Below are 20,812 nucleotides of genomic sequence, written 5' to 3'. Positions count from 1 at the left end.
GTTGCCTCCCTCCAATATCTCTCCACCCCACCACTTTTCTCTCTCAACTTTATGTGATCTTTTAAATGCTAATGTTCAATGTATCATATATACATCTATTCTTGCTCTTAGTCCTCCTAATTTTGTTACTTCTAATTTGTAGTGTGTGTGTGTGTGTGTGTGTGTGTGTGTCCGCACATGTGTGTGTGTGTGCGCGCGCCCGCGTGTGCATGTGTGCATGCGTGTTTGCTGGTGCACATGCTAGGACATGAATACAGAAGTCTGAAAATAACCTGTGGGAACTGACTTTCTTGGGACATCTGAGTCCTAGGGATGGAGCTCAGGTTACCAGGCTTGGTGTCAGGTCTGCTGAGCCATCTTTTTTGCTAGTCCTTTGGATCTTTACTGTCATCTAGGTGTTGCATTGTGATTTTTTTATCTATATTAGTTGTTAATCATCCAGTGAGTTGGCTCTTACCAAATTATTTCTAGGGAAGTATTATGGCTTAACAGAAATGCTACAGCTCCGAAGTCCTCTTCTTACAGTGAGAAGAGCCAGTTGAGTTTGTACATTTATAAATACAGTGGAGAAGAGCAGTCCTAGAGCACTGAGAGCAACAGTGCCTTGGTTAGTGATGTGACTGGCAGTGCCACATGTAGCTGTACCTCACAGCACCGGGGGTGCCCTGTCTGCAGCAGCTTACTTCATTCTGAAAACAACTTTCAAATGTTTTCCTCACAGACATATCCCAAGCCCCATTTAGGAATTTTATTTTGCCTTCAATTATTTTATAGTCTCAAGAACTTATTTCTAATGAATTTCTTATTTACCCTGTTTGATATGGCAGGGCTAAAAGACATAAGACCTTACTATGGGTTCAGAATATAAGGGTATATGATCAATGGCCAGAACACAACATTTTAATGAAGTGGCTTTTTTAGAAATTGCACGTTTTTTATACTTACCTAGCTGGGGAGATATAAGAATCAGGGGAGTGGTTTTCAAAGGTGAGGCTTCTCCATTGTACCCAGCACGTTCTCCACATTCTGAAAACTCAGTTGCATAACTTGCGGTAGTCCGGGACTGACGCCCATTTTCCTCCAGGTGAGCAGAATGAACTTTGTTTCCCATGCTTTCCATCAAACTACTTCTTTTTATTAGCACCATTGCCAGGAATATAGCTCTTCCTCAAAATCACCAATTCAAGAGAAGTGACAGAGAACGAGGCCCATTTAGTTACTGCATGTGGCCTTACTGTGTGTGGCCTTGGAATTATAGTCAATGATACAAAAACAATAAGGAAATATATTGGGGGCTGTGATGGTATCATGGCACATTTAGTTAAGTGTAGTTATCACTGTCTGTGTGCCTGAGAATATTCAGCAAGGTCCCTGCTCTCTTAGATGTGACCTTCCAGAGCAGTGGTTCCCACCTGTGGGTCAGTATCCCATGGAGCTCACATGTGCACACATATGCTCACATGTGCTCACATCATGCATATCAGATATTTACATTCCAGTTCATAACAGTAGCAAAATTACGGTTACAAAATAGCAATGAAAGACTTTTATGGCTTGCGGGAGGGGATGACCATAATCTAAAGAACTGTAGTAAAGGTTGGCAGCATTAGGAAAGTTGATCTAGAGTAACAGTAATAAGGTGATTTTAGAAAGCCATTGCTATATGAGGTCAAGCAGACAGACAGTGTAATTAAACAGATGCCCATGCATTGCTGATGTATGAAGGCACCAGTAACAGAGACCATCAATCAGGGACTTGATATACATTGGTTGGAGGGAACGGTGATGACAGCAGTAAGGAAAGGGACCGTGACAGGGGGACACTAATCAGTGGACACAGAGACCAGGCAGGGAATTGCCTCAGGGGTTTCAGTTAATTATCAGGAAGTCTGCTGAGTTTTTGTTTAGTAAATGTTGCTCTTTAAAGTTTCTCTTAAGGAAATAACTAAGCAAAGAGTGTTGGCTGAATATTCAATTGTCATGATTCTTTTGTAGACTAACATTTTTAAAAAACAGACTTGGCCCGAACCGTTAAGATTGCTCATAGGTAAAGATGTCTGAGGCCAAGGTCCATCCTGGAATTCACATGGTGGAAGGAGACACTTGACTCTTAAAGATGTTTGCTGACCCCCTCATACCAAATAAATAAATAATACACAAGAGCACTTTTAAGGACTTTATACTAACTTAGCCAAGATTAAAGAGGATAGGAGCATGGATTTAATATGCCATGACTTATGAGCCCAGTCAAATACTATTCAGCATTGTTAGAATACTATGCATAAAAATACAAAAGGAATTTCTCTTAAGTTTCTAAAAATGAAAACATAAAAAATTTTATGCACACTAACAGTACTATTATAATGTTTTTGAACTATGAATGAAATATAACTTACAGGATAAAGATAGGTGGTAGAATTTTGAGGGATTTAGTTTATAACTTGTAAAAAATATTTTTATTTTTGTCATTCATAAGGACCATATCTTTTTAAATTACATTAGTAGTTTGTTTAGGTGGATGATGTAGTTTGTAAAATAAATATTAGAAATAAAATAGCTGGTTGATAGTGTAACTCTACTACTACTGATATGGACATTTATAGATGGTCTAAGTGGCAACTTTGGGAGCTATGTACAAACACACACATACAAAGCTGCAGAGAAATCCACAGCTATCATGGTGGCTCTCAGTGAGCCCACAGATCTGATTTTCCTACCTGCCACCATCTCCCACATCACCAAGGGCTGCTCTCATTGACCAGTAGTGATCAGTGGAAGTTGACTGAGTATTACTTCTAACCTTAGGCTATAGAGAATTGTTTCTCTCTTGGACTCTATCTCTGCCCATTGTCTCTGAGAGAGCCAGATGCTCTGTCACAGAACCAGACCTGCAGAGAGGCCCAAATAGGAACAAAGGTTTCTGCCAAATTATGCTTCAGCATTTGGAGAGTTGGTAATACTCGTGACATTGTTAAATGATAGTGAGAAGCAATGGGAGAAGTTTACAGGCGAGTGCCAGAAGGGCACACATCCTCAAAGGGACACTATTTGTGGATATCTACATTTGTGCCTTGAAGGTTTTTGTTTTTGTTTTTCTTGAGTAGACTTTTTCTTGTGGACTTGAGTCTAACTTCCAGTTGTTTAAGAAAAGATGTTAAAATTGAGATTGTGCAAACATGAAAAAACACATAGTTATTTAAACACTAAGAGCTAAAATTATGTATTCTGACCTCACAGAAGTAAATATATCTAACCAATAAAAAAATTATCCCTGGGTTAAGATTGATAAAGAAATCTTCATTTTCTTTTATAAGCTTCAGTATTTTCTAAATGTTTTAATGACCAGACCTTTTATATGATGGTAGAAAACTTATAAGCTAAAATGTCAGTGACTCCTTTGGATGGTATAGAGAGTAAGCAGCAGCCTTTGAGCTGTAGGAGCCCTGTGCCTGCTGTGGTGGTGTGACCAGGCTTTCTCAGTAAGCCTTGGCTCCCTCATCTGCAGAGTGAAGTGATGGTGACCATGGCGGGCGTGGCAAAGGTGTAGGATGGGATGGATGTGAAAGGCCCCTAGCACGTGGGAAGTGCTTGATGAACATTCCCCATAGTCTGTCTTCCCATGGTGCAGAACAGACCAAGGGCTCCATCCCCTGCCTGGTTGTGTGTTCTGTGATAACGCGGTGAGAACCGACAGTTACATAGGTAGTAAGTTCACTCTACTGTTGGAAGACACTGTTTTCAGAAAACTGGATAGTAGAGTTCTCGTGGAAACAATGCATTATTTTTTTAAATATTTAATTTTATATATTCTTATTTTTGTATTTTATTTACTGTATTTGTATGTGTGCAGGCAGCACATGCGCACACATGCACACACACTGAGAGGGCAGAAAGGGGCATCAGATTTCCCAGAGCTGGAGATGCAGTGGGCTCTAAGTCATCTGTTGTAGATGCTGGACCAGGAACTCCGAGTCTCTGGAAGAGTAGTGAGCATAGCTCTAGAAGAGAGGTAACCCCTCTCAGGGAACAAGAAGTTTCAAAGTAGATTTTCTTTCTCTTTTTCTTTCCCTCTCTCTCTCAAAGCATTAGGCCCTTGTGGAAAACAGACTTGAAACAAATATTTTTTAAGACATAAATGTAGTTCCTCCTTAGTATAAAAGACTGCCACCTACTTTCAGATTCTACAAGCAGTGTCATAAGGTGATGAAGCTGAAGTCTGCATCCCCAGCAAATAAACTGTTCTTTATTTGAACTAATTTTCAGTAAGTCCTTGACCTGTAACCTGATTTTTTTTTTCTTTAAGTGGGACCCATGTTTTTGGTGATGCTCCCATTCCTACCCTTTTAATGCCTTCAGCAAGTGAGGTGACATTGTTAAGGGATAAAGATACTGTCCTCTGTGTCACCATAAAATACCAATGTGTCTTTACCTTAAAGGGTTAATTACTGTCTTGGGGCCATGTTGCATATGCAAGGGACTAAACATGAAGAGCGAGTTCTGCCAGATGCCAACTGCTCTTTTTCTCCTCTTTTTATTGTACTCCAAGATTCACCAACATTGATATAAATGCAGCATGCGTACGTTAAGGGTGGCAGCCGTCAGACTGTGGCTGGTGATTTCCATTCACTCGGTTTGGTTTAAGCCTGTAAAAGGCATTAACTGAAAAATCTGATATATTTGTTAGGGTGTTTATTGTATTGCTGAGTTATATTTTCAGTTTTCAGTGAAGGGTTTATTGAGAACATATACTTTGAAGAGGTTTTGTTCAGGATTAGAGAGTTTTGTCCTTCTCTTTGGGTGAAATAATATCCCACAAAATGGTGCCTTTCAGGGGCTATTAGGAGCAGCGTTTACAGCATGAAGGCATGCTGCTCCATTCTGGGGAGGCTGGTTTCTGCCTTCAGAAACTTCCTCTGCTGGTGAGATTTTCAACTTCCAGAACTTCAGAAGTCGCTCCCATTGCTGTGCACTCTGGACCTCAAGCAGACGTGCCACTAAGTCACACTGTTTCTGCAGGCCTCTTATGGTGAAAATCTTCCTGCAGACCATGTCATTTGAGCTAAATATTTATAGCTCGTCGATCTAAGACAGAAGCCATTTCTAAAGTTCAATGTGGATTCTTTTTTTTTTTTTTCAATAAATGAAGATTTAGGTTTGAATTTTCAGTAATAGCTCCTATTGTAAAACATAAGAATTACCCACTTCAGATGAAGTAGTGCTTTAATCTACCACTTGGATTCACAAAAATTGGCTAGTCTGATATAAATACCAAGTGCATCATTTTGTCTAACATGTACTGGCAATTTCTTTTGCTGTAAGAACTTGTGAACTAGGTAAATAATAAGACATCTATAGTCCATGGGAGCAAGGTAAAGGTAAGGAAATGACAGTCCTCCTCCACAACTCTGTGAAGCAGGAGGAACCAGGTAGTCCTACACTGATCTGTGTCCAGATGGTGGGAGGGTTGGGAGTCCCTTGCTGCCCTTGAGGTAACATCAGAATTCCATATGGGGTAGGGTCAGGTAGCTCTAAAGGTCTACTGTTTATGTCTCCATGTAGCAATGGTGGATGACTCTAAGGAAAAAGCATTGTCCAAAAACCACATGCATAGTCTAATGCATTGTCCAAAAGCACATGTGCATAGTCTAATGCACGTGTGAACTCACGGAGGCTGAGGCAGCCTCACAAGACTCACACAGGTCCAAACCACACAAAATCCCAGAGGAAGAGGAGGAAGCAGACACAAACCCTAATTACAGTTGATACCTGCTGAGAAAACGGACCATTGATCAGCTTTCTTCAGGAAGGCATCACCATGTGGACAGGATCTAAGGCACGATGGGGATGGCACAGAATATGATCATAATATACTGTTTGGAACAAAAATAATACACAAGGAGTAGAAATTTGGCAGCCAGTTCTGTTGCGTACAGGCCTCAGGTTTTGAGCATCTTCTGTGCTAGCTTCTAAGTTTAGAATTTTCATTTAAGTATTCTACAGGTTTTAGCTTTATGATTATAGGGTTACTTATAATATATTTTTTAAAAATTGTTTGTTTTTTTTCCAATCACAGGATGCAATACATCTTTTAGTGTTTCTGTTGTTAACTACACTGTTAAAATATTTAACAAAAATTATAGGACACCATAGCGATTGGCCCTAACTCTTGGACCCTCCTCCAGAACATAACTTGATACAAGTACACTGTCTGAGAGGCTTGAGTTGTGTCACGAAAAAATATTAGTGCTTGGTAGGCTCTAACCAATTGAAAGTATAACTTAAGATATATTATTTCAGTATTATACATATAAAACTATGCATTAAGTGTATTTAAATACTTTATATTATACTATGTATACATGTATGTGATATGTATTATACATATGTATTATATATAAAATATACACTATATATTATATTTGTGTATTATATATAATAATATGCAAAACTTCACAACTTGATGATGGCACTTCCATTTGCATTGGGGAATTGGATGAGAAATTAAAATGGAGTCCCTGCAAAATCAACATAAGAAAGTAGTTAATAGGTAAGTATCGTAAGTGGGTGGACCAATGTGATCAACTTTTGTGTTAGCTAAATAAAAATAAGTTTAAATTACAAGGTTCTTACTTAAAATAGTATGAAATGAAGCTCTCAATTTTCACCATGTATATTTATTTTAACATTGAGTATTTAAGTGGATTTCCAGAATGTGACTGTAAGAACACTTCTATACTTGTTCTTGGGAAAGACTAGTATAATTATGTCATAGGATCACCAATTTTTGATTCTGTAGTGAACTTAAGCACTTGAAGATCCCCGTTTTTTCCTCAGGGAAAATGATCATTTAAAAATCAAGAGTATAGAGCCGGGCTGTGGTGGCGCACACCTTTAATCCCAGCACTTGGGAGGCAGGGGCAGGTGGATTTCTGAGTTTAAGGCCAGCCTGGTCTACAAAGTGAGTTCCAGGACAGCCAGGGCTACACAGAGAAATCCTGTCTCAAAAAAAAAAATCAAGACTATAGATTTTGGAATAAACTTTAAAAATTTCCTTTGTCCAGCCTACCATCCAGCAATTTAATGTAGCCTTAGGGATGCAGGCAGGAGGTTTCAGGAGGTTTGGATTCATGCAGACCCTGTGGAGGGATCGCCAGCACTTTCTCTACACTTCCTCCAGGTAGAGTGCAGTGCAAGGGCCATTGTATGCCAGGTAGGGGCCACAGCTGGAGCTTAAGCCCAGCATTTGAACTTGCATACCTAGCTTTGGGGATTATTTATCTTGTCCATGTTAAGACTAGATCCTTCCTGCTTTTAGACTGGATTTTGCATTATTAAGTGTATGACAATAACAGTATTAAAATTAGACAAAGAATATCTCCACATCAGTGGAAGTCATAATTAAGAAAAAGAGAAATGTAGGGAAATGTGTCTTTAAGAACTTAATATTTGCATATCTGTTTTTATTTTTATTTCTTCCTTCCTTCCTTCTTCATTTCTTCCCTTCTTTCTTCCTTCCTTTTGGCACACTGAGTTTAAGTAAGATTGTTCACATGAGTCAGGGATGGGAGTGTATCTACAGAGTGTAGACAACAGATTAGTGTCATCATGGATAAAAATTACCGCCCCCCCGCCCCTGCCTGGTTTTCTATACACTAAAACCTAACTGATTTATGGAAACAATTATGTCAAGGTTTCCTGTTTACCTTTATGGGAGGAATCTTACTATATTTTACTGAAATCGGAGAATCAGCAAAGGACTATGTTCTCTGTGCTAAACAGCCCCGTCTTTGCTATTTGTTTGACCAGGATTGCCTCCCTGTTTTCTTGCATGGCCTCACACCTCAGGTTGAAGAGTTCACTGCACAAGTCTATATTTTCCCCTCACATTAGTATCTTTTCCTCAAGAGTTTGTACCAGTGTCACAAATTCCATTAAGTCATGGTTGATCAATCAGTGAACTTCAACTTCGTTTTCTAACACTAAGACCCTTTCTGAGAACTGGAAGGAGACTTTTGAGGATGGCTCCGTCTAACAGAAGCTCTGATGAAAAGCAGCTTCAGGAGCGCTTTGCTTCTGATATACAGATAAGATGGAGAGCTACATCCATAGTGATGGTGCTGTCAAGAACAGGAATTGAAGTGGGCGGTGGTGGCACATGCCTTTAATCCCAGCACTTGGAAGGCAGAGGCAGGCAGATTTCTGAGTTCGAGGCCAGTCTGGTCTACAGAGTGAGTTCCAGGATAGCCAGGGCTATACAGAGAAACATTATCTTGAGAGAAAAAAATAAAGAAGAAGAAGAACAGGGATTTATCTTTGTGGTTGGTGTGTGGCTACTTCACAAATCATGGAAGCAGTTTTAAGAGGTCAGATATCAAACCCAGTGACCACTACCCATGTTGGCATCTACCACATCAGCCTGCATGCTGTCAATTGAAAGGACCTGTGCACTGTGCCATTGCTCTGTGGAGAATGTGTGTGTAGTATGTACCTTGTGAGGATAGACCACTTCCCATTACTCCAGGTAGTTATGCAATGTATGAAACAAAGCATGGTAATTGTAATTGTGCTTTAGACAAAGGCTCATAGCTTATGGACTTCTATCCCAAAAGTGTATGAAATGCAAGTGAGGAATATTCCAGAACTTTCTGTTTTGTTCCATGTCATCTCAAGCTTTTGTGTGAAAATGAGTTCTATAATGAATGCTGTAGTTAGTGTATTATGCCAAGTACAACTCTACTTCCAGCTTTCATGAACAGAGGCATTCAGATTCCAGTGAGGATTCATGTATTACATGTATTTATTATATTAATAATTAGAAATTAAGACAATATATTAGATTATCACAGTAATTATAAGTAACATCATATATTGTAACATATTAGACATATTTACAAGTCAACTCTAGAGAACAAAATGGAACTATCCTTAGTCATTGTATAAGCAGATCTATCATAGGTTTTAGAGGGAAGACCCTTTTGGAACCACAAAAAGGCAAAAGCAAAAACACTCATTTCTGCTTTATGAAGTGACAAAACAAACAAACAAATAAATAAATTAAAAATAGGGACTGATTTCAACCCCAATTGGAAAAATAAAGAAAGAATAAGAAGTAAAATAATATTCCTCCAGGGTTATATATTTTGAAGAAGTATTTAAAGAACCAGGACTTGAAAACAGTGATTTGGTGGTGGTGATGGTGGTTTAAATATGAGTGTTTATTTTATGTTTTATTTATTTTATTCATATGAGTATACTGTAGCTGTCTTCAGACACACCAGAAGAGGGCGTAGGATCCCATTATAGATGATAGTGAGCCACTATGTGGTTTCTGGGAATTGAACTCAGGACCTTAACAGTCAGTGATTTTAACCACCTCTCCGGCCCCCAAATGATTATTTTTTTTAAAGTTCTTCTTTCTTAGATTGAGATGAGCATCTATAAATATAACCAGTCCTGATCAAACATCCAGGCTTTCAGCAAGTGCCTTGTCTCTCCTTTTGCCAGGGGCCCTGCCCTTAGAATGGGCCCTCTTCACCTGGCCACGAGCATCTGCTTCCTCTTATCTATTCCTTTTTGTATCCTTTCTCTCTTCTCAACCCTGGCCATCTTCTTTAGTCTACTGGAGGGTTCTGAAGCTGTCTTCCTCTGTTTTCAAGAAGGTTCACTTTCTCCTTGTTTTGCAACAGATGGGTGCAAGGGTGGATGGAGAGAAACAGAAGGCACTGTTGGATGTGTTCCTGGGAGGCAGAGGAATTGTGCAAGCTGCTCCTGGCAGGCCCATGCTAACCCTACTGCCCTTGCTTCATAGTTATATTCTCCCCAGATTCAGTGTTATGTGGAGTTACAGCTGGAGTGGAGCTGTCTGTGCCAGACTCCCCATCTTGTTTCTGAATCACAAAACTACCCAGTGCAAAGCATAGACAATATGCTACCTGCTATCAATGGTCTAAGGCGAAGGCCTTATTTCACTACCCAGGTTATCACGTTTTATGCTTAAAAAGGTTCAAGGAAAGAGAGAGAATGAGAGTGGCAAGGAAAGTTAAGAGAAACGCAGAAAACTCACAGTGGTTTAAACAGCAGTGTTGCAGTATTTTCGACGCATTTAGAAGTATTTGCTTAAAAGTTACTCATCATATAAGATTCTGCTCATGCACACTTGAACTCCAGATCTGCTAAGAATTGTTTAATTCGTATCATTTCATATGTGTGTGTGTGTGTGTGTGTGTGTGTGTGTGTGTGTGTGTGTGTGTGTATGACTGGGAGTTCTTGTAGGGACCTGCAATGTACCTAAGGAACATCCCTTTAAATTCACAGGCCCATCAAGAAGGGGAATCTCTAGTAGGTCAAAGAGTAAAGGAAGGAAGGAAACCAAAATAAAAAAGTTACCATTTACAGAGTCATTGTCTAAAGTGGAAAACACGGCTATAGGCCTGAGAAAGATTGGACATAGGGCCTGAGTGTCCCCACGCAAAATGAAGGTACTCAGAGTGCAGGAGTGGACTTCAGTTCAGCTTAATCCATGGACTGGGTTGGTTTTTTTTTTTTAAATCTAAACTAAACTAAACTAAACAAACAAACAAACCTGCTTCTAGAAAAAAGAAATGGCAAGAAAAAATTTTCATGCAAGGTTTTTCTCTAGAAAGAGATGAAAATGTTTCCCCTAAGAACTACAGGTTTGGCCTAAATTTCCACAACTTTATGGGGTTTCAAAACTCAGCAACACTTATCAGTGAGTATATATCATGTGTGTTCTTTGGTGACTGGGTTATCTCACTCAGGATATTTTCTAGTTCCATCCATTTCCCTGCAAATTTTATGAAGTCATTGTTTTTAATAGTTCAGTAGTACTCCGTTGTGTAAATGTACCACATTTTCTGCATCCATTCCTCTGTTGAAGGAGCTGAAGGGGATTGTAACCCCATAGGAAGAACAACAATATCAACCAACCAGATCCCCCAAAGCTCCCAGGAACTAAACCACCAACCAAAGAGTACACATGGTGGGACCCATGGCTCCAGCTGCATATATAGCAGAGGATGGCCTTATTTGGCATCAATGGGAGGGGAGGCCCTGGTCCTTTGAAGGCTCGATTCCCCCGTGTAGGGGAATGCCAGGGCAGTGAGGTGGGAGTGGGTGGGTGGGTGGGGGAGCACTCTCATAGAAGCAAGGGGGAAGGGGAGGGAGATGGGATGGGGAGGTTGCATAGGGAAAACCAGGAAGGAGAATAACATTTGAAATGTAAATAAATAAAATAACCAATAAAGAGAGTTTCTTTTTTGAAGGAAAAGGCTAGCTGTAGTTTGAGTGGTGAGGTGGCTTTTGGTCACATGTTTGGAGATAGTCTAAAGGGCATGCAGCATGGCTCCTCTGCAGAAAAGAGCTCTATAGAAACCCGTTACTATCCCACCAAGAAGCACTATGAGACGGTCTAACTAAGGCACCTGAGGTAGAATTAAAATAGGAACAATATTTACAAAAGTTCTGACCTAAGTGAGTAAGCCTAGTGGAGCTTGCTTTCTGTTGCCTCGTTGCTGGATGACTGAATCAAGGACACCACAAGAAAACCCACAGAATCAACTAAGCTTGGCTCAGAGGGGCTCACAGAGACTGAACCAACAACCAGGGAGCATGCATAGGTCTGACCGAGGCCCTCTGCATATATGTGATGGTTGTGCAGCTTGGGTGTTCTTGTGGGACTCTTAACAGTGTGTGTGGGGGGGCTGAGGAGGAATGGATCTGGTGGAGAGAGGAAGCAGGGCCCTGAGGGTGGCTGCAGTCAGGATGTTATATATGAGAAAAAAAATTTTTTTTTAAAAAGTCACTCCTGTTCCTCCAACTTAACAGGTGCTGAGGATTTGTTACGTTAAAGCTTCTTTACATTACTTGTGCATACTGTATTCAGACTCCTTTCCAAAGAGTCCCTCCCCCTTGAGATTTCTTTCTCATGACAAGTCACAGCTTGTGAAGTCATGCACAGGGCGACCCTGTGCATGGTCAAATGTAAGGTCAATGTGGTCTTAAATAAACCCACAGAAAACTGAGAAAGCCTGGCGCTCCCGCGGTGTGAGAGCATGTGAAGCAAGAGCTAAGGCTGCTTTCCTGAGAGGGAAGGTGCCCTAGTTCAGGTCTCTGCTGATCAGACTGGGGATGGCAAGGTTGGGTCTGGTCTTGCTGTCCAGGGTTGCAGGCCTTGGGAGGGTTCCATTCTTTACTGCTTTCTCCTTAACTAAAGATGGAGTGAAGTTCTGGGTATTGAGGTGGAGTGTAACTTAGAATTTCGTTTGGCGAAGTACTGCCCTAAAGTACAACTGCACACTTAGATATGGGGCGGGGCGGGGAAGGTGGAGACATAGTATGAGAGACAACAAAACTGCCTTTTCCTGCCTTTGAAAAGAAAGGAGGCAGGGTCAATTTCATCATACATTGTGAGTAAGCCCAGTGGAGCGCCTATGGCATGTTGATACACAGTGTTGGAACCCCAACTTAGCAAGTGAGTTTCCTGTCCACCAGCTAAGATAGGCTTGCCATGCCTATCAGCAGCGCTCTTCTGGAATCAGGCAGCTTTGGTTACATCTTTAGACTATTCCCATGCCAAAATCTTGCCCCTATGCAAGCCATTTAGAGAGACTAGGTGAATGAATGCTGTACAGAATCCCTAAGTTTTCGTCATCACTCAGAACTGGAATTCTGAATTCCAAACAGTGGCCTAGACCTGCAGTTACTTGGCAAAGATCATTTCAAACACGAGCAGAGGGTCTGTATTGTCTGTTTGCCTTTTGTTCTTAGTTCATGTCTCCCATGTTTAAAACAGTGGGCACTAAAGTTGTGTGGCAATTGATTTTGTTGGCTAAGTTCCAAGTCTTATGGATTAATGTCCTTCTATAAATTTTACATTGTGCTGTTATAAAAACCTCTATTTTGAAAAATCACAAATCTCTAGTTCAAACTTCCATGTCAAATCCACATTGTATAGAAGCACACCTATAATCCCAGATTTCAAACCCAAAATTGTAAGTTCATGTAATGTGTGCACTCTCTAGCACAGCTTGACCTGGAAAGGCTGAAGAAAGACTTGGAGTGAACTGTTAACTGTTAAGCATTTTTAGCAAAATATATTTGATTTTCCAGAGACATGTGTTTCAATTCTTTTAAAGATAGGCATGTTCAGTGATTGTATGCAAAAAATTTGTTTTAAACACTTTTGTTTTGTTTTGTTTTAAAATAGGATTTCCAAGCTTGCCAAGCAAGTCTGGAACTCACAGAGATCTACCTACTTCTGCCTTCTTAGTACTGGGATTATAGGTGTATACTACCATGCCCAGCTTGTTTTTAAAATGTAGGTCAGGCTGAAGTTATTTAAAATGTAGCTCAGGCTAGCCTAATATTCCTGTCTCTGCCTTTAATGTAGCCTATCCCCATGGACATGTGCCATCACAACACAGAGAGAATTCCTAATCATAAAAAAGTTGTAAGTTCTATGAAATATTTTTCATACCAAATAAAGTTGTTTGCCAAATATTTGGCAAGTATGCTCTTTGTTATTCTGTTCATAATCCCCTTTGTAAAAAGAGGAGATCCTGGTAATGAATTAGGTACACATTTAAAACTTTCTATGCCACACATTTCATACTTTCTATGCCAGAAAATCTGCATGAATTTATATCTGCATAGTTTTAAATGTGTATAACCAGAAAATGTAGTGTATATTGATGTTACTTCAAGAATAGATGTGTGATTTTAATTCAGTGGGAGAACTTGAGTTTTTTAATTTAGTTTTCATCATCTTTTGAAAGTTTACTGCAAGATCTAAGCATCCAGGGAAATAATGATACTCCTTTTAAAAGGGGAAAAAAATGAATTAACACTAGTCTCTAATACATGGACTAGCATTTAAACATTTTATGTAAGACTAAAACAGAAGTTAGAAGACATGGAAACTTCAAATTCAACTTGAGAGAAGATAGGAAAATTAAGAAAGCTCAGGAAGATAAGACGGCAATACACAATTACCCTAGTAGCAGCAGTTCCAAATGTACCAATACTAAAGAAAATGCAAACGGACTGAAACTTTCTTATTAAGACACGGGGATTGCCTGAGTGCATAAAAATTAAACCCAGCTATGTAATATATATGAAAGAGAAGGCAGGTCACAAAAGGTGTCAGAGAAATACTAAACCAAAAGCACATGCAGCCATTAAATTAATGAGAGAAAAATGTGAACTTTAGCTTAGAATGTCTTATTAAATGTAGAAAAGATCACATCAGGATGAAAGTCCTACTTTATGTGGAATGTATAACATTTCTAGAATGTTATTCATCTAAGTACTGGCCTTGCACAGCATAAAATATTCATGGGTTTATATGGAAGATATAACAAATATGCCATCCCATAATAGGAGACGGATAACCACAGTCATTATAGCACTCTGATAAGGTAAACCTATGGTTTTAGATAAAAGTGATTCCCCAAAGTATGATATCTCACACAACTTAGGTGGACCCAGAGAGTGGTTCTAGCTGTGACCCAAACTGCGTTACTAAAAACACATGGGGAAAAAATTGGTGCAAAGTTGACTCTTCTTGAAATACACGTGTAAGACATACAAACAAAAGTAGTAAAATATCCAAACAAAAATTTTATTTATGAACTAAATTGTGTGCATAAACTTGATATCACAACTCAAATTTTATTTCATAGACATTATTAAAAGTAGTTTTTTTGGGTGGGAAGAATGAGATTGTCTCCTTTTGGTGAACTCCTTACATTTAGGTACGACTCATTTTATCTAAATGCAGTAACCTGCTGCCAAAACAAAGAAACAACTGTAAATGCAGACAGTTCTTCAAAACAGAGAGCCAGCCATGTTTCAAGTGCTACATGTAGCTCTTCCAAGTGGGGGGACTGCAGACAAATGTGATACATCCATTTTATTTCTTAGATGAGAAAATTAAGATCAGAAAAAAAAATGTGTCAAGCCAGACATTGTAGCTTATGTCTCATGTAACCCCAGCACTTCAGGAAGCTGAGGCGGGAGGTTAATCATGAGTTCAAAACCTACCTTGACTAGATAGTAAATAATAAACCTGCCTTGACTGAAAACGAGATCTTATTTCAAAAAACCAAAAAGAGAAAGAAGTGGTACTCATTGCTCTGTATCTCAAATGTTCACATTTATGGTCATGAATTTAGTGCTGGATACTAGCATACCAAATATTCTAATCCCCAGTTTCTTTATGTACCTAAAGTATAGTAGCATAGAGTTTGGGGGTGATGGCAGCATTCTTTCTTCTTTAAATAATTTGTACAAAATTGTGTCAGACCCCAAACTCAGATCTGATTTCAGTCTGGCTCGAATGCTCTATTTTATCAAAATGATATATAATTGATGGAAAGGAGATGTTCACTGTGCAATTTATAAACAGCACTTTTGGTGTAGTTGTGCCTTTACTGTGAAGTCTGCCTATTTCAAACTTGAGTTTTAGAATTGGTAATGGCAAATTTGTAAGCGTGAGAGGTCTTGAGACAGGAAGATATAGTGTTGGTGACCTGGACTCCTTTGTAAGAGAGAAAAGAAGGGCTTTGAAAATGACTCCTTTTCCTGTGGACAGACGTCGTGCAGCCAGTCCATGGATCTGTCTGTAAATGACGGAAACAAATGAAACAAACTTCCATTGCAACAGTGGATCCATTCATGACGCCTTGTGATGGGAAGATGGAAAGAGATCTCTTAGACCCATCTGCGCTCTGCTTTTGTGTCCCTGCCTGAGTGCATAGATTCCTTTCCCCTTCCACAGCCCCCTCCTAGCAGCTTCCCCTTCCCACTACAAAAATTGCTGGAGTGTAGAGCTGGTGGCTGAAGCTAATGGTGTGCTTAGCACCTTCACAGTTTTTTAAAAATATTGATGGAGCAGCTTAGCCCCAAGTCCCTGTGTGGCTGTCTCTGGGAGTCGGTGTAGTTAGAACTACTTGCAGAAACACAGAGATGTATGGGTAAAAGCCTTTGGAGAACATAGATTTGCTTCAGTGAGCATTCCACCACCATCCCCTACCTACTTTCTACACCACCAAATGGGGGTAGTTCCCCTGTTGGACTGTAATAAAAACAAGAATGGAAAAAGTGCCTGGGAAAGTGCCTGACATATGTTCTACTTTCTAGAGAGGGGGGTGCCATCAGTGTTGTGTTAATTTTCCATGTCTGATTGCTCCAACCAGCAGAATAGTTTCCATGAAAAGCAAAACTGGGAAGACCAAGCATGGCTGCCACCCATTGGAAAGCTTATACCACATCAAAGGTTTTGCTTCTATCCCTTTCTCCCGTAATCTTGAGACACATACCCTCCATCTACTGTTGTTTTAAAGGTCATCTTGAATTGATTCAGCCCTGTATCATTTAAGCATATCTGTTTGTTAACCTGGATGTTGGTATCAGAATGGCTGGCACTTGGCAGGACACTTGCTTTAGTAATTTTTTTTTTTTATTTCAGGCAAGAAAATATAAATTCCTCGAGGAAAAGTAATTTTAGTAACTAGAGAACTTAATAACAGCTCTATTTTAATTCCCCTAGTTATTCGGTATTAATTTCCCATAAATGTATCCATATGTGTATACCATACAAAGAGTCCATGAATGAATGCTGGCAACTATTTGATAAACTGTCATCTATAATTTTCTACTTCTGACCTTACTTTCATCCTTTCTGAAATAATCAGTACTTTGCTTACAGTCAAAATATTTTAAGTCAACAATACTTAGCATTTCTAGAGAAAAAGACATTTTGCAATAACACATACTGGAAGGGCACATATGTATTCGGTTTGTTTATTTCAGCAGGTAATTTAAGTTGTTTCCCTGGCCAGGAATAAACTGAAGTACATAAGACATAGCATGAGCCTGAGGTCCTATTTAGTGTATTTCTTCTTGGGGTCTGATGATTTCTCTGTTTTTGCTTGTGTTTTCAGGCTCAGTTATGTCAATCATGCTGAAGATCTGGCCTCCAAGCTTCTACAGTGTTCCCCAAAGAACAGGCTATCAGCACAGGCTGCCTTGAGCCATGAGTATTTCAGCGATCTGCCCCCACGGCTATGGGAGCTGACTGATAGTGAGTAGGACTCCAGCATCCAATCAAAGCACTTGGTCATCAATATGTAACATGCATGTAGACAGATGGGCTCATTCATGTGTGGATAAACATAAGATTGTGTATTTGTGTGTATGCATTGTGTGTGTGTGTGTGTGTGTGTGAGAGAGAGAGAGAGAGAGAGAGAGCGAGAGAGAGAGAGAGAGAGAGAGAGATGTGATCGCTCAAGCCAGAAGGGGGATTGTGTTTATATATATTTATTGGAGTCCTGCCATTCAATTGCTAGCTTACCAGACACAGAAAGAAAATGGATTCATTTTTTGCTATCTCTACTCTGCAGTCGGCAGCTGCGCGTCTTTGTATTTGATTATGTGTGTGTCCAAAAAAATGATCTGAGCAGTCATAAAGGAAAAGGAAAATATGATTTACATATTTAGTGCTTTCTGCATACAGTACTATTTTAACTGGCTGCAGTACACAGAGGAAAAATGATTCATTTCTGTTTGATTTTCAGAGACCATCTTGGTTGTAACAATAACCTTCAAAAGCACTGCTAGGCAGTGAGCTGAAGAGCAGAGCTGGCAGTTGCCAAACACACTGAATTGACATGTAAGAACAGAAGACATGTAACTCATTTTAACTACACATGCTCTTGGTATTTGTACAGACAGCTCTTCTCTAGATCTTTTTAAAACAAAACACATTCCTGGGTGGGTTTTTGTTTTGTTTTTACAAAAGTGCTCATATTTACACAGGCTTTTTCAATTACATTTAAAGTATTTGGGGAAGGATTTATGACTGGGAGGATCTCAGTTTTCTTCCCAAGTGTGAAAGAGAATTCTTGTGAAATTTTGGAAAACACTGTGGCAGCAGTAGGAATATTTTTATTCAGTAATGATATGTTCCAAAGACCCGTTAGAGATATTTCGTATTTCTTGATTGCCTTAAAAATAGCATACTGCATAGATACATAAATATTTATAATGCATTTATTAATTCTCATGCATACATCACTTATAGTAGACATGAAGTTACTTCCTTTGTCTCTGGAATTTATGACTACCCCTGCAGTATTGGATTCTCCATAGCAACAGTCACAGTCACCCTTTCTTTTGGAACTAAATCCTAAGTAACAACTCCCTTGAGTCTTCTTAACCTAACTTTTCTCTTTTTACTCACACTCATGCGTGCTTCCTCGCCTGTCCCCACCAAGGTCGCTATAGATGTATTGACCTACTGCTCCCCTCGTGCTTCCAAATCCTCATTAGTATCTCAAGCATTCCCAGCCTATATTCCTTTTATCATCTATCTTACTTCCTTTCTAAAGATCGATCCTCGATTATAACAGTGATTCCAAACTTTAAAGGAAAATGCAAGGCTTAGACCTATGGGGGGAAAGAAAGAACGGATCACGCCTCTCCCTATGCTGGAAAAGACAAAAGGGAGACGTGGGCTCACGGTGTTGTAACCTACTGTACTCAAAAAATGGGGCTTATTTCTCCCATGCAGCGTAACTTCCACCTTGACCTGCTTGGTGACAGCTCAATGCTATCTGACTTGATGGTGGAGTTTAAGCCAGCATTTTGAGGGTCTGCGAATTCCCGATTCTGTAGTAGTACTTTCCTGTTAATATGGACTTATTACCCACTTGCCACGTAGTTTATCAGCCAGTGGTTAAATCCAGTCGCTGTCAGGGAGTAAATGCCGACACATTATCACGGAACAGCAGCCTGCCAACCGAGACAGCCCTGTCCCTGTCATTAACAAGCACAATGTATGCAGAACACCAGAGGGGAATTAAAACCACAAAAAATACCTCAGGGTGGTATTTTTAATATGAGAATTTAATTTGTAATTTCACAGATTAAGAATTTTGGCTGCATTAATCCCTTTATCAGCTCACAGCAGGCTATTTGCAGAGGCATAACCATAAGGCGATATTCATTGGCAGAAACACGTCTCCGCAGAACGTTAAACATCACGAGCGGTGAAACCTTTTGAAGGGGGGAGAATAAAGATGAAAAATCATTATATTTTTAAAGCGAGATTCTACTAAATGCCTCCAGTAACAATTTTGAGTTACAGGAATGCTATTTCTGTGTCGAGAAGATAATCATTATGAAGGGTAAATCGATTCACAGAAAGGACAATCCCAGTATTAAATACTATAGTCATTTCCATTTAGAACAACGTGGCTGCCCTTGTAAACATGTTTGCAAAACAAAGAATCTCCAGACTTATGTGACTTTGGGAATTAGTTCTTTTAAGTGAATGACTGGGCTGTGTGACTCTTGTCTGAGTGAGTATTCAGCTGACAGTACTTGGAAATTCTTGAGATTCTTTGTATTAAACTTCAGATTAGTATAGATTTTTTTTGTAAAGTTCACTGTCTGGTAAATGGCAGAAATTGTGACACCTCAGAACTCTCACATCTTCCTGTTCAAGGGAGTTTGGGGGTCAGGGGGGTAATGCATTTGTCAAGGCATACTGCAGAACCCAGGAAGGAATGTGTTTGCAGCCAACTTGGAACTGATGGTTCACCAATTCCAAGATCCTGGCTGTCTTGGTCAACTCACACTGTCCTAAGGAAATAGCACGACAGGGGGAGGTTGAGACAACAGGTATTTATTCTTACAGCTCCAGGGGTGTAGAGTTCAAGATGAAAGTGCTGGCTAATTCTGTTCCTAGCAAGGGCTGTCCTCATGACTCCCAGAGGTCCTCTTGCTTGGTCTTACAGGATACAGAGACTTTTTCTCCTTCTTACAAGGCTACTAATCCCATCATGAGGACCACCCCCTTCCTGAGGTCATCTATGTTTTAATCCCCTCCCAAAGGTCCCATCACCAGATACCAATACATCAGTGCTGAGGCACTAACAGGAAACATGAAGGAGGCACAAGTTATGCTGTTATGCTTCATAGCACTTTATGATTTAGTAGAATGTCCACAAAAGGAAAACACTTAAGGCAGAAGCTGAAGTCAAGTTAAAAGAAGCTGGGGCTCCAGCCTCAACCTGCTTTGAGTAGTCGGTCCCTGTGGGAATGTATAGTCCACATGGGCATGAGCATGAATTGGGCCAACTGGACCTCGTAGGGAAGTGACCACCAGGGAACAGATAATACAGCTGATAGGGCTGATCCGGATTCACCAGGAACCATGATAGGAAGTATAGACATAGAAGTATGTTGTGAATGGCCAAGTCCTGATAGGAGTATAGGAAAAGTCAACATACTTTTCAAAATGGCCATTGAAGCACCTTAGATCTGTGAACATTTATTGTAGTTATGAAATAAGAAAATTTAGAAGCAAAATATTATTGTCACCAGAGCAGGAAATAGAATAAATGCATGAAGCAAAAGTAATTATGGGATTACAAAGGGATCTCTCTAGCAGCCAGGCTGACCAGGGATGGTAACAGCGTCATTCTACAGTCCCCAAATCCCAATAGCCTTGCTCTACTTCTTCATGAGAATTTAATTGCAGGGAAATAAATAGAGGGTTGATTTAGAAAAAAAAATTCATTAGTTTCCCCAAGCACACCACAGGGCATTCTCTGTGTATACTATCAAGTTACATAAATAATTGAAGCTGAACTATCCTTGTCGAAGTAAATGAACAAAATACAGTTCATAGCACAGAGGCCTTGATTTTATTACATTCATTTGCTAATTTACAAAACTCAAATCTCCTAAAAGAAGGCCAGCAAATTGGTCGGGTGTGGAAAGCAATGAG

At 39.8% G+C, this 20,812-nt stretch overlaps 1 protein-coding gene across 9 annotated transcripts in view; it reads left to right on the top strand.

Annotated features, from left to right (window-relative positions):
- Positions 1–20,812, top strand: part of Cdk14 (cyclin dependent kinase 14) — a 596,871-nt gene that overhangs the window by 459,887 nt on the left and 116,172 nt on the right. For all 9 annotated transcript variants that reach the window (XM_031379952.1, XM_031379953.1, XM_031379950.1 and 6 more), the window contains one exon: positions 16,962–17,101. In XM_031379952.1, coding sequence (XP_031235812.1) covers positions 16,962–17,101 — 140 coding nt within the window. The remainder of the gene's footprint in view (positions 1–16,961; positions 17,102–20,812) is intronic.

Source organism: Mastomys coucha, unplaced genomic scaffold, assembly GCF_008632895.1.
Source record: "Mastomys coucha isolate ucsf_1 unplaced genomic scaffold, UCSF_Mcou_1 pScaffold19, whole genome shotgun sequence".
Taxonomy (NCBI): Eukaryota; Metazoa; Chordata; class Mammalia; order Rodentia; family Muridae; genus Mastomys; species Mastomys coucha.
This window is presented reverse-complemented; position numbering and strand designations above follow the sequence as displayed.